Source organism: Papio anubis, chromosome 18 (genome assembly GCF_008728515.1).
Source record: "Papio anubis isolate 15944 chromosome 18, Panubis1.0, whole genome shotgun sequence".
Classification (NCBI taxonomy): domain Eukaryota; kingdom Metazoa; phylum Chordata; class Mammalia; order Primates; family Cercopithecidae; genus Papio; species Papio anubis.
The window spans coordinates 44,275,315-44,288,920 of NC_044993.1; the positions used below are offsets into that span (position 1 = coordinate 44,275,315).

The following is a 13,606-nucleotide window of genomic DNA, read 5'->3' on the forward strand; positions in this document are numbered from 1 at the left end:
TAATTCCAAAGGTTCTTAGGTGCTTGAGATGGACCTGGATACCTTCAAGAGCTTCTCTGGGGACCGGATACTGTTTTTGCCTAACGGGCTGGGCCCCAGGCTTAACTTCTATAAGTACAGGGACTTGGTTGACTGCCAACCCTGAAGAGTTGTCTTCCGCCCACACTTTTGGCCACCGCTTAGCCAGAGCTGGTCTTATCTCTTGGCCCGGCTCAGTTAAGAAAAGTCTCCATTCCTCCTCTCGGGGTACCGTAAGGGTCATAATGACTCCCGTTCCAGGTAAGTTTAGCAGCAAAGAGCCGTGCTCTGTAAAAGAGATAGTGGCTCTCAGCTTGCTAAGCAGCTCCCTTCCCAACAAGGGCAAGGGACAGTCAGGCATGTACAAAAACTGATGAATCACTTTATGTCCTCCGACAGTACAAGTGCGAGGCAAGCAGAAAGCTTGCTTTGCTGACACCACCGTGGCTCCGATTATGTCAATAGTCTTTTTGGATAAGGGGGCGACTGGGGCGGTTACTACAGAATGTTCAGCACCGGCATCTACAAGAAAATCAACGTCTTTACCCCCGACTGTCATCCTGACCGTAGGCTCTTTGGGGGCACTTGAGCCCGGTCCCCCTCAGTCCAATAACCCTTCTGCCAGGTTGAGCAGGGCCCCTTCCTCCTTGTCTGGGGCCTCCTGCTCTGAGTCTCCTTGTTTTCCTTTTAGCTGAGGGCATTTGTTCTTCCAATGTCCCATTTCTTTACAATAAGCACACTGGTTATGCTGCAGACTCTGACAGCCAGGCTGAGTTTCTTTCCCGGGGCCCCCCTTCCCTTGCCTCTTTGGGGGGACTCCTCTGATTGCTGCAGCTAACAGGTCGGCGTTTCGCCGGGCCTGGCGTTCATTCTCTTTGTGATTTTCCTTACGGCTTATTGCATCCCTGTTTACAAACACCTGGTTTGCTATTTCTAATAACTGTGATGTATTCATCCCTGCAAACCCAGCCTGTTTCTGCAGTTTTCTTCTAATGTCTTTTGCGCTTTGACTAACTAAAGCCATGTTAATCATGCGCTGATTTTCAGGGCTATCGGGATCAAAGTGAGTATACATACAATAGGCCTCACACAGTCTCTCGTAGAATTGTGCTGGACTTTCTTCTTTTCCCTGAATGATCTCAGAGACCTTATTAACATTTGTGGCCTTCTGGGCTCCCCTCTTTAATCCTTCCAGGAGAGCTTCCCTGTATTGGTTCAGTCTTTGCACACCCTCTCTTTCATTTGGGTCCCACCGGGGGTCGGTTCCTGGTAACTGGGTCTTTACATATTCTTGGGAGTTTTGGTAATCAGCTGGTACATGTTCCTCTAGCCACTTGGTTGCTGCTTGGAGCACTCTCTGCCTTTCATCTGTGTTAAAGAGGAACATGAGCAATTGGTGGCAATCAGCCCAAGTGGGGTTATGGGTCTGGATAATAGTTTGGAGCAAATCAATTAAAGCTTGTGGCTTTTCAGTATAGGACGGGTATTGTTTTTCCAGTTGAGAAGGTCAGCAGAGGTGAAGGGCTGGTACACAAAAACACGTCTCTCCACCATGTGACCATCCTCATCTATCCCAGTATATGGCTGCTCTCTCAGGGGCATTTGTACCCCAGTTTTGGGTCGCAAACAAGCTGCCAAGGGAGGGGTTTCTCCTGAGGCTTCACCTCCTCTCTTATCTACTCTGGGTGGCCTAGGGATATGTTTGTCTTGCGGAGGCGCAAGCACTGTGGGCTCAAGAGTGGGGAGCCTCTCTCCCTGGTAAGGGGAGGGCACCACTGGGATCACTGGTGCCATCTCCTGCAATGGATCTTCTGATGTTGGGTTGAACAGAACTTCAGGAGTTGATTTCCCTCAGCGAGTAGAGCGGGATCCTTCCTTGGCTATCTGTCCCTTTGCTACTAGCACTGCTGCTGCCTGCCCTCTTAGCCACTGTGGGGGGTCTAGCACCAGCTGTAACCAAGTGTCTATGTATGGGAACTGGTCTGCGTGTCCTGACTTACCAGTTACCTTGTGCCATACCTTAGAAACAAGGGACCTGTCCAGGCTTCCTTCTGATGGCCAACCCACTTCTAATGTTGGCCAATCTATTTCACACAAAGTTCTGTTTTCCTGGTGTCATAGTAACCCCATAGTCTCCATTAAATCCCTTCTTAAAATTTTTCAACATAGTTCCTAGCGGAGTGGGCTCACTTTGTGTCTGACCCATGTTTCCTCGAGACAAAACACCACGCTCACACCACACGTACACCACAAAACAAAGAACGGGTGAAAAGGGCGCACACACACCTTTTCAGTTTATACCAAGCCAGAATCAAGACCAAAATCAGAGTATCCAGCAATCAGAGCCAGGTCAAAATCAAAGTATCAAACAATTCAAGTCAAGTCAAAAACAAAAACCAAAGCGCCGGTACAGGCGCGCCGTGGGTGATCAGGCCACACTTCCACTCAAACGGAGGGGGCAAGTTCCAAAGACTAGCCTTACCAAGTTTCAGATGTCTGAACTTAAAGTGCCAGTTCCGTCCCAGTGTTCAGCCACTGTGTCAATCCTCCGTGGGGGCCTGCTGTGCACTGCTCTGACGAGGCATTCCACCGGGACAATTGCCTACCCCAGAGCGCTCTCAGGATCCGCATTGCTCAAGCTGGCCAAAGTCCCTGCAGGGATGCTCTACAGGGCAGGCATAAGCTGCCTAAGGGGCTGCCTTGACTGTCTGCTAATCACCTCGCTTCCTGGTCAGGGAACCAAGTAATGTAGCAGGATGAGCCCCAGACAAAACTCCTCAGACACCGGATTAAAGAAGGAAGAGGTTTTTTATTCCACCAGAAGCTTTGGCAGACTCACGTCTTAAGAGCCGAGCTCTCTGAAGAAGAAATACATGGCCTTTTTAAAGGCTTACAACTTTAAGGGATCCATGTAAAAGGGTCATGATAAATCAAGCAAGTGTGGAAAACGTGAAGGGGGGGCTACATGCATCAGCTAGTTTTACAGTGCTTTCTCATACAATGTCTGGAATTTACAGATAACACTAGTAGTTTTGGTCAGAGGTTAATATTATCATTATTATTTTAACCACCAGGGCCAGGTGGTGGTGCCAAGGTCGTCTAGCTATTTATCTTACTTCTGTTTCTTTCCAACTTTTTGCTTTCTCCCCCTTCTCCTGTCTTATAAACTAGGGAAAAGGGGAGACGGGGAAAAGCCGGAAAAGACAGCAGGAGAAGTGGTGGTCTTATTCTATTATGATCAAGTTGGATTTATTCCTGGGATGCAATAATATTTTAATATGTGGAAATCAATAAATGCCCTACACCTTATTTACACAACAGAAAGATTAAAAATCATGACTTTTTTATGCATGCCTAAAATTATTCTGACAAAATTTAAAATCTATTCCTAATAAAATTTATAACAAATTAGGTACAGAAAGACTATACCTCAAAGTAAAGAGATACGTTCTTTATTAGCTACAGGAATAGCCCATAGCTAACATTGTCAATGGTGAAATGTTGAAATCTTTTTTTTTTCTAAGATTTATTTTAAGATAAAGATGCCCACTCCCATTACTTCTTTCAACACAGTTTTGGAAATCCTGCTCAGAATATAAGACAAGAGAATACAAAAAGTGGGGATTTTAATAAGAAAGAACAAGGTCTTATATTCATGGAGATTAACGCTCAGGTTTTCACAGATTAGACTGAACAGCATGAAAGCTGGTACCATCCAGGAATCAAAGGAACTGTCCCTGAGGACATAGGACTTTAGGGCGTCAATTATTAAGAGGCTACATGAAAGCGGAAATGCTCCTGGATGTTTCCATTATCTAGAGAAAAAGTTTCAACAGATCAGCCCCAGTAAGTAAAGTCACATCCCTGACTACTGTAGGTGACAGCTTTTCACCCGAAGCAGAGATGTGAAACCTGGCAGGTTTCAAAGACCCCCCCAAGTGCTCCATAACTTGAAATTCACATCCACAAAGCTGGAGCACCATCTGTTCCTGAGGGATCAGGTCATCATCTATGTCTTTGAGACATGGCCAGTCAGGCTTCAGTGGACATGAGGCCAACAATTTTAAGTGGAAAATGCCAAAACTATCATAATCTTTAGGTAGATATTTGGGGGCCTGCACACTATTAAATGGGTTGGCGAAATGTCAAACCAGACATATGGCTGGGAATTGGGATTTTTTCTTCTGCTCTTAGCAGCACCTTGGTAACCCAATGATTATCCTCCCTCGTTCCTCCACGTCCACACCCGCGAAAAAGGCACTGGTGAAGGTGACATTTTCACGAAGTCACAGCCCGTGGTCACTTCTTGCAAAGCTCTGAACTTGTGCATTCCCAGGCCAGGCAGTGGGTATCTTTCAAAGGCGGCTGAGCTTGTGCTGTGCTTGGAGACAGGGGAGGGCAGCAGCACAGTGGACACCGTTTGGGACCTCAGCCCAGTTGCCAAAGCCGCTTAGGAAAGCAGGCGGCTCCAGGGGCTGGAGCAGGCGTGATGCTCTGGAAAGAGCCCAGGTGAGGGTGGGAGAGAAAATCGACCTGAGCAGCCGCGTGAGGACCAGACACTCCTGATTTGGGCAAAGGCGGGGTGCACTTCGCAACAACACACTCTCCTCACTGGCCAGCCCAGGCCTGCCGTTCAAGTTCCTCTCCTGATTCAATCCCCTTGGCGAGGGTTTGGCACGGAAACAATGACCAGCAAAGCTTGGTAAATGAAGCCGCCTACACCGTCCTGCCCCTCCCTGCACGGCCGCGCCCCGCCTCCACTCCTGTTTCAATCTGGGATTGTCCTCCTGCAGCCCCACCACCCACCGTGGGGAACCAGTGAAGAGACTACAACTCCCAGCATGCACCGTGAGGCGGGCATTGCTCCGCATCCCCGCGCCCTGGGCTAGGCGCACAGCGCAGCACGGAACACGCTGGCATCCTAGACATTCTGCCCTGCCACCAACAGAACAACAGCCGGGGAGCGGACCAGACCCCGGAACTCCCGGAATGTTTGATGACGGTTCTGCTCCCTGCCTTGCCTTTCCACGCAGCCCAGCAAACTCGCCCTGCGGAGGGAAGCCTTTCTGATCTCAAATCTCTCCTGCTGGGGAGACAGTGAAGCTAGGGCCGCTAGTTTCACCTTGTAATTGTGACACCTTGTCTCCTGGGGCTGCAGGCTAATGCTTGTCGTGTTCGTAGTTTGCTTTCTCGCAGATCAACAAAGGGCGGGTGGCCTCTCTCGGCCTCCGCGGGAGGGTTGCCAGGGTAACGCTCTTGGGCCAAGCCTTGGACGCGCCCCGCCCCTTTTCTCATAGGCCTCCTCCTCAGCCCCACCCTCTCTCGCTCCTCCCCTTGTCGCTCCCTTTCAGATATGCGCAGTGTGGCCGTCCCCAGGGGTGGGTTAACGGCCGCCGACCTGGAAGTTCTCAGGCTTCTTGTGATCCTCTCGAGAAGCCCTCTTGCCGGGGTCTCGATTTCCCACCAACCAACAAAGGGCCGTTTGCCTTTCATGACCTGCGCGGGAGGGTTGCCATGGTAACACTCCTAGGCCTGACGTTGGGCGCACCCCGCCCGTTTTCTTGCCCCCCACTTCCCCTCCACCCCGCCCCTTCTCACTCTTGTCTTGCCTTTTCAGACATGCGTAGTGCAGCCCGTCCCTAGGGGTGGGGTAAAGGACACAGGCAGAGGGCACCCGTTCCTAGGGGTGGGGCTAACGGTCCTGCCCTTTCAGACATGCGCAGTGCAGCCCGTCCCTAGGTGTAGGGTAACGGTGGCCGACCTGGCAGTTCTCAGGCTCCTTGGGATCCCCTTGAGAAGCCCCCTGGTTACTGTCTGAAACCGTCAATTCACTGCCAGAAATGGAAACATCGTGTACTTAGTCATCTGCCATTTGCCTTTTCAAAACAATTTTCTCTGTTCTCTAGGCTGTCACAAATCCTCCTATGCATCCCGGGAACGCCGCTTGGACCTCCGGCCTCGCAGCGTGGCCCACATCTGGGTCGGGCCTCTCACGGGGACGCTCCCGCCACTGGAATAAAGAGGAGAAAACGTCGCAGGGGAAGGGCATGACCCTGCTGCATCCACTAAGGAAACGGCCACAGGGAAGGGACCCCATAAGCCGCTTTGGGAGCCACATTTACCATGTCTCTGACCCCACCCAGACTGCTTCCCAGGCCTCATGGTCCTAGTGTGGACCTCCTGGCCGTGATTAACGCAGGTCGGCAGGACCAGAGCGCCCCTTGGTCCCTACCAATACATGACGGTAGTTTCTGTGGTGGGGTCAGCGACAGTGTTGCGTTTCTGCCCTGAATAAGGCTCCCTTGGAAAATCTTTTAATATCTCTTTATAAATACCCCCTTTGGATCACTTTTTATAGTTTGCTGATAGAACTAAACAGTGATCATTCTCTTAATTCATGTTTCCATTACGTTTTTTAGGTGAAGTACTGCACGACTACTCGCTTCTGAAACTGTCATAGACACTGCCTCAGCTCCCTGCAGGGTGGACACACAAGAGCAGAATCTCCGTGGGACATTTCCCTGGAGCATCAATATTACCACAGTATTTGGAAGAAACAAATTTAAATAATTTCCAAGGTAAAAAACGGAACATTTAAGACAAGGCTGGAAAGTCATCTGCCTTTAATGACTGTCATCCATGCCTCGCATGTCAGACTTTCTCCAAGAAAAAAAATCTAAGGAGAACTTACTTGCATTCTTATGAATAGTAAAAATAATAAATCATATCAAGTCAATTGAAAGTCCCATCTGCTAGTTTCTTAAATCACAATATGGCCTTAGTATGGTTTTGTTTGTATGTTTGGTGGGGGGGGTTGTGGGTCTTTAGATTTAAAAAGATGAGGTTTTTGAACAATTTTTGCAAGTTTTCAGATATTAGTTGTTGATTTATTTTTGTAACCTTTCTAATTCTTCTGTCTCTCTCCTCTCCTCAGACTCAATCATTCCACGGGTCTCTAAGACTTGGTTTATTTTCTTTAAATTTTGTTGTTTTACTTTTCTACCCCATTTAATTTTTTCTGTCTCTCTCTTCTTCTCAGACTCAATCATCCCACAGATCTCTAAGGCTCTGTTCATTTTCTTTTAAACATTTTTTTTTTTACTTCTATCCTCAGATTGGTTAAATTCTGTTGCTATGTCTTCTGTTTCTGATCTATAGAAAAGCTCACAATTATTTTTATTTCTTATTTCTCTGTGTGGCTATTTTTCATTTCTCTGCTGATGTTCCACATCTGTTCATTTATGAGAACATTTTCCTTTGCCCCCGTGAGCATGCTTATAATAGCTGCCTTCAAATTCTTGTCTGCTGATTATGTCTTGGACATCTTGGAGATGTCTACTGTATGCTTTTTATCTTGTTTATGTGTTATATTTTCATGTGTCTTCACACATCCTGAATTTGAAAATTGTGCAATAGAGATTGTATACAAGAGTTAGAGTCTGGATTCTGTTTTGTCCCTTTGAAAAGTGTTGTTTTTTAAGAGGCTGTTTATTGGGCTGGATTCTGACTTCAATACTTATCTCTCCTATGGAGGGCCACAGCTGAAATATGCATTCAGTTTTTATACACACATATTTCATATATCTATTATATACAGAAGTGTTTCTATAATGACATATAATATTTTATCCTGGATTCATCATTTTTCTCTGTGAGATTGTTAAACTAGCTACTTCATCATTAGTGGAAACCAGAACCTCAGTTTTGATTTTTGGATTTAATATACAAGAAATTACAGAGTATGGATACTTTTACATCAATTTTTAAATGTAAGTTTATATTAGTGATACTTACTTATGCTGTTGCAGCTATCTATAGTCTGTTCATTTTAAAACGTCCTTTTTTACATTATGGTAAAATATACATAAAATTAACCATTTTAACAATTTTTAAAAGTGCAGGTCAGAGGAATTAATCACACATTGTTCTGCAGCCATCATTCACATTCAGACTGAATTTTATTCATTTTGCAAAACTCAAACTCTGTTCCTGTTAAACCACAGCCCTGCTTTACTTTCCTTTTGTCCTCTAGGAACTAACCACTTTTCTACTTTGAGTCTGTATGAATGAAACTACATAAGTACCTCATATGGGTGGAATCATACAATATAGTAAAGAAATCATGAGGAAGAATAATACACACTGTAAAACATGTTTATTAATTTAAATAAACAGATCAGTAGTACATGGGGATTTTAGAGAAAGATAGATAAAAAAGAAAAAGCAGTTAGATGGGTGTGTTATATTTATGACTACGGTGTCTCAAGTTCCAGAGCAGTGAGGCCCCTGCCCCAGACACAGGGCTGGTCATGGTGGAGCTGGGAGCCCAGTGCAGCTGTCTGACTCCCAAAGCCCATGCGCAGCCCGAATGTCACTGAGCCTGAGGCACACTGCCCTGGCCAGCCCAGGCACTAAGTGGCCCTGAGATTCACCATGGCCTGTTCTTGGTCTTGAGGGTGTTTTAGGCCTACTGGCATGGGGGCTTAGCTGACAGAACAAATAGGAGCTTCAGGAAATAGTGGCAGTTGTGAGGCTACCAGGAGCCACAGCTCAGGCTTCCCACTGCCTTCCCAGGGGTCCCCATGCAGGAGGGCCTAACGTTGACCAGGAAGCCATGGCCCCAGGCTCTCTGAAGCTGGTCAGAAGATAGAGTCTTCTTCTACCCTCTGCTAATCTCCTAGGCCCTCACCTTTTATTCTGACTGTGCCACTTCATGGACTGGGACCAAACCCCAAATTCCCCCTCTGTCAGAAGATGATAATTATCTCTTGTCACTGAAGCAGCTGCATTTCTTGGAGGACTTTGATCTGGAGACAGAAGGAAGGGCAGGATTCTGACAACTCCTGGGTGGAAGATAATTAAGAGAACTTGTCGGGGAGGGAGAGGGCAGAGGCAGTCTCTGGAGCTTTTCTTTTAAGGGGCTCCACCCTCCCCTCCAATCCCATGTAGCCCCAAACTGTTCTCAGAGTTGATTATAAACAGTCCCTCCTCTAGGAATTTATCATTGTTTCTATTCCTCTAATCAAACCCTCCACTGATCTTTGGCTCAGACTTTGGACCAAATCCTCTAATCAAACACTCCTCTAATCAAACCGTCCCAGTAAATCTAAGATGCAGAGGATGGAGTCAGGGACTGTCCTCCCCAGGGTGGTCTCTGACTGTCACATCCCCATCCTCCCTCAAAACGACAGTGCCGGCTGCTCACCTTCCGCCTTTATTAGTGTTGATTATATTTTCCTAGAAGGTAGACAGCCAAGATTCATGAGAAAGGCTCCCTGGCCCATGACTAGACCTCGTCCCTTATACTTCCTACGCTGCACCACCACCAGGGCCGAAAGGGTCAGGACATGTTCATACAATAGGACTTGGACCTGCATCAGGTTCTGGGCTCCACAGAAGGGACACTGAGGCTCCGTGACCTTTTGTCCTGATTCTCTGTGATGATAGACAGGGAAATAGGCCTTGGAAACAAGCTACTCAACAATTTAGTAGCTGCCCCTCTTAGGAGGGTCCCAATTTCTGTCTTCTCCAATGGGTACCACCTAAGGCAGAGGCTGAGACTTAGCTCTGCAGCTTCACTACTCAAGGAACAGGGGTTGGCATCTTTGCTGGAGCCTCCGTCACTCATAGGTAAGATGGACACCCTCATTCACAGGAGCATCTAGTAGGCTCTCAGGAAAAAAAGATTTGCTGAGTTCTGCAATCTCAGGATTCAGTCCAGGACTCTGTCCTCACAAGCTTCAGGATCCTGGTCACCACCCTGCCTGCCGGCCTGTCTCATTCACATCCATACAATCCTCTCTGGCAATTTCCAGCATATGCCGGTCAGTAAGAAGTATGCTGGGAGGGGGCACAGCACCCTGTGTTATCAAGGTGGTAGTGGTGATGAGCATCAGTTCTCAGCTTCCCGCACAAGGCGTGTCCTTTGAACTCTCACCAACCTATGTCTCCTTGACCCCTGTACCCAAGTCTCTCACTCGGAGCAGCCAAGGACCCTTAATCTCTTTGCCCCAAATCTTTCCCTCTTTTCATAGCTGACCTCCAAAGACACCAAGCACCTCCTTGTTACCTCTATGGTGGGATTTTAATAAGTCACAAAGTCAGGTTTTCCCCACCCTCACACTTCCTAGTCTAACCCACTCTGAGCCCAGCTCTCCCAGGCTCTTTCTCTGGTCTCTCTAATGAAGGCATTTCAAGCATTGTGGCCACAAGAGGGCAGGGCTGGAGGAGGAAGACAGCCTGCTCTCCTGATGTGGAGAACTCCAGCTGGGAGGGAGGAGCCCTGTCCTTGACTCCCTGGATACCCTCCCTGCCACGGGCCAACTCACCCACTGCTGCAGCCCCATCTGCACTCTCTGAAATGGTCCCTACCTAGCAGAGTCAGAAACAGGGTCAGTGAGACTGTGCTTTCCTCACCGAGTAATACCACAGCCCCACCGACCTCAGATCTTGGATAACCGCCTGAGGCAGCTGGTGCAATGCTCCCACCACCTCCAGTGAGCCCTGATTCTAGATTTACTCCTAGCTCCAACACTCATTTTGTGTGTAACCTTGGGCATGCAGCCAGGTCTCCCTGAGAACATTTCATCATCTGGGAAGTGCGATGGTAACAACACCTTCCTCACAGGGCCTCCCAAGGACTCAGTTGCATGTGGCTATCACCATTGTTCTCACCATCATCCCTCTCAGGAAGAGGCAGGCACAATAATTCTAAAATTTCCTTTCTCCTTTGCGCCTTATCATGACCCTGTGAGGCCTGCACAATAGGCTTTTTGCATTTTCCAGATGAGGAAACAGAGGCCCAAAGAGGGTGTTAACTTGTCCAGGACCCCACAGGAGAGGCTGGCTCCTCCCCCCACCTGAAGGGCTTGCCCTACCTGGCTTCATACCTCATGTATACCTGGGTCCAGCTCACAGACATAATGATAACTATCATACATGGACACAACCAAGAGAAGATATTTTGTCTCTTCCAGCTGGTTTATGGCAATGTATCATGTCTTCGTTCTCTTACTTTTGGAAAGATCACAAAGTATTAGGAAACTTGTGCATATTCTATACAGAGTGTCATTAAAGGGCCCAGCACACAGCCTACATTAAAACGGTCAATCTCACACATGGACAGAGCCCACTGTCAAGGCCCTGAATGTCACTCATCGACACAGTCCACAGTTGGAAGTTTGACTGTCACATGTGGATCTGGCCATAGGTAAAATGGGTGACTCATTGCTGGACCTAGCTCACAGCAAGTAATGACTGTCATCTGAACCAGTCAATAGAAGAAATGTCAAATATCATCCTCAGGCTTGGAGCAACAAGTCAGATTATGTGTTCATATACACACAAACATTTCAGAGTGGAATGCAATCTCACACATACTATAAACAGCTGCAGATGGTTCAAAGAATAATATAACAACACCCAATACAGTGGTGAGATTTTGACTCTCATTGCATACACTGCCAACAGTAAAGATTGCCACACGCCCATGTGGACACAGCCCACTGTTGCAGTTCTGAATTTCCCATCCAAAGGCAGTCAAAATTGGTGTTATTACTCTAACATGTGGGTCCAGCCTTCAGGTGAGACAATGAGCCTCTGACCAAGATTCAGCAAATATGTTAGGCTCTAACCCTCCTAATGGTTGTTCTCTGAGATTGAGGCTTTCACGTATGGATCCAATTTACTGCTGAAATCATGACTTGCATACTTGGACACATGAGGTGTGTAAAAGTTTATGAGGTGCATATTTTTACACCTGGACCCAGAAGATGTGCAGGAATGTAAATTCCATTCCTAGACCTTCCCACAGGTATAACTGTGACATAAACCTTTGCCTAGCCAGAACCTGACTGATTTGAATATACTGCCTAAAGAAAGCCCACAGTTTGGATTTTGACATATGCCTAAGCCAATAACCTTGGTAATGTGGTCCTCTTGCCTAGTCCCTTCTCGAAGGTGGCATTGTGATATACCTCTGGCCTCATTTCCAGGTGATGTGATTGTCCTCTCCTGTTTAGGCCCCATTCCCAAAGGGGATTGTGACATATTGCCAAGTCCAGCACTCATGTGATGTAATCCTGCAGCCTGAGCTCTGACCACAGGGGACATTGTGACACATCATTAGTCCCCGCACCATAGTGATGTGAAAATCCTAGCAGCGCTCAGCTCACAGAGGGGATACTAATATATCTGTGGCTCAGTATTCAGGTGATGTGACTCTCCTGCCTGGTTCTGACCACAGGTAGGATTGTGACATATACCTAGATTCTGGTCACAAAAGTAATGATGACTGTCATGTGACATCCCAGCCAATAGAAGAGATTTTGACTGTCATAGCTAAGCTTAGAACAATCAGTAAGGGTCTGTGTTTCCTGACTGTATAAAGATTACAGATGACAATGATGCTCATGAATATTCCATAAAATACTTAGGTCTTATCAGAGTCCATCACAGAGGTAAAATTCCACTTCTCATAGAAACACTACGCAACAATTCGGATTGTCTTTCTCACACGTGGACAAAGCCCACTGTTGAGGCTCCGAATCTGACATGTGCAAACAGTCCACAGTTAGAATTCGGACTGTCATATGTGGATCTGGCAACAGGTTGGAAAGTGACTCGTTTCTGGACCCAGCTCATAGGCATGACAATGTCTCTCATGCCCGGTCCCAGGAAATAGAAGACATGTTGACTCTTCTATCCAGGTTTACAGCAACAGATAAGGTCCTGTGCTTTCTACTTTAACAGAGGTCTCAGAGAATTACAACACTCATGCATATTAAATAATGCCCTAAGGTGGTACAGAGAGTGTGAAAACAGGGCCCAGCTCAAAATTTCAATTGTGACTCTTGTATGCACACACAGCCCACAGGATTAAATGTGAAGAAAACCCACTCATGAGGTCCTGGATCTCACACACAGAAACAGTTCACAGTTGGAACTGTGAGTGTCATATCTGGATCCATCCACAAATGGCATGGTGGATCATTTCTGGACCCAGCTCACAGGCACACTGAGGTCCGTCATACCTGGACCCAGCAAATAGGACAGGTATTAACTCTCATGCCTGAACTGAGGACATCACATAGGATCATGGGTTTATACCATTATGAAGGTCTTAGAGCAGGTTTTCGTTCTCATGGAGAACTTATGACGCTCCTAAATTATCCCGGCCCGCGGGATCGTCGAAGCAGGCCCTGGAGGAGGGAGTGGGAATTTGGGGGACAAGAGACACGAGAAATGGAGACAAGACAGTGCTCTGATCAAGTCTCGTTTAATGGCGGTAATGCAGTGCCTTATATACACTTGGAGGAGAAGGGGTTGGGCCAGAGGCAGAGATGATCTCATCGCGGAGGGCATGACCAAGTAGGTATTGGTTTCTCTGGTGGAAGGTCATGTTGCACCTGCGCTGTCAGTTGGTAATTTTCCCGGGCGTGGGATGGTGCCTGCGCTACAAAGTAACAATTTTCGTGGCCGCGGGGGAAAAACAAGTGAAGAAGAAGCAGGAAGAGCGCCATCTTTTATGAAGTATTGATACAAAAGAGAAACAACAAATCTAGGGAGGAGGTAGAAGGTGGAAAGGAAT

At 47.2% G+C, this 13,606-nt stretch overlaps 1 protein-coding gene across 1 annotated transcript; it reads left to right on the plus strand.

The window, feature by feature from the left end:
- Positions 1-4,230: 4,230 nt before the first annotated feature.
- LOC101015725 lies at positions 4,231-6,760 on the plus strand. The gene is made up of 4 exons (XM_031657979.1): positions 4,231-4,287; positions 5,215-5,535; positions 5,925-6,102; positions 6,438-6,760. The coding sequence occupies exons 1-4, from the start codon at positions 4,231-4,233 to the stop codon at positions 6,476-6,478; spliced, it is 597 nt and encodes a 198-aa protein (XP_031513839.1). The 3' UTR covers positions 6,479-6,760.
- The last annotated feature ends 6,846 nt before the right edge of the window (positions 6,761-13,606 follow it).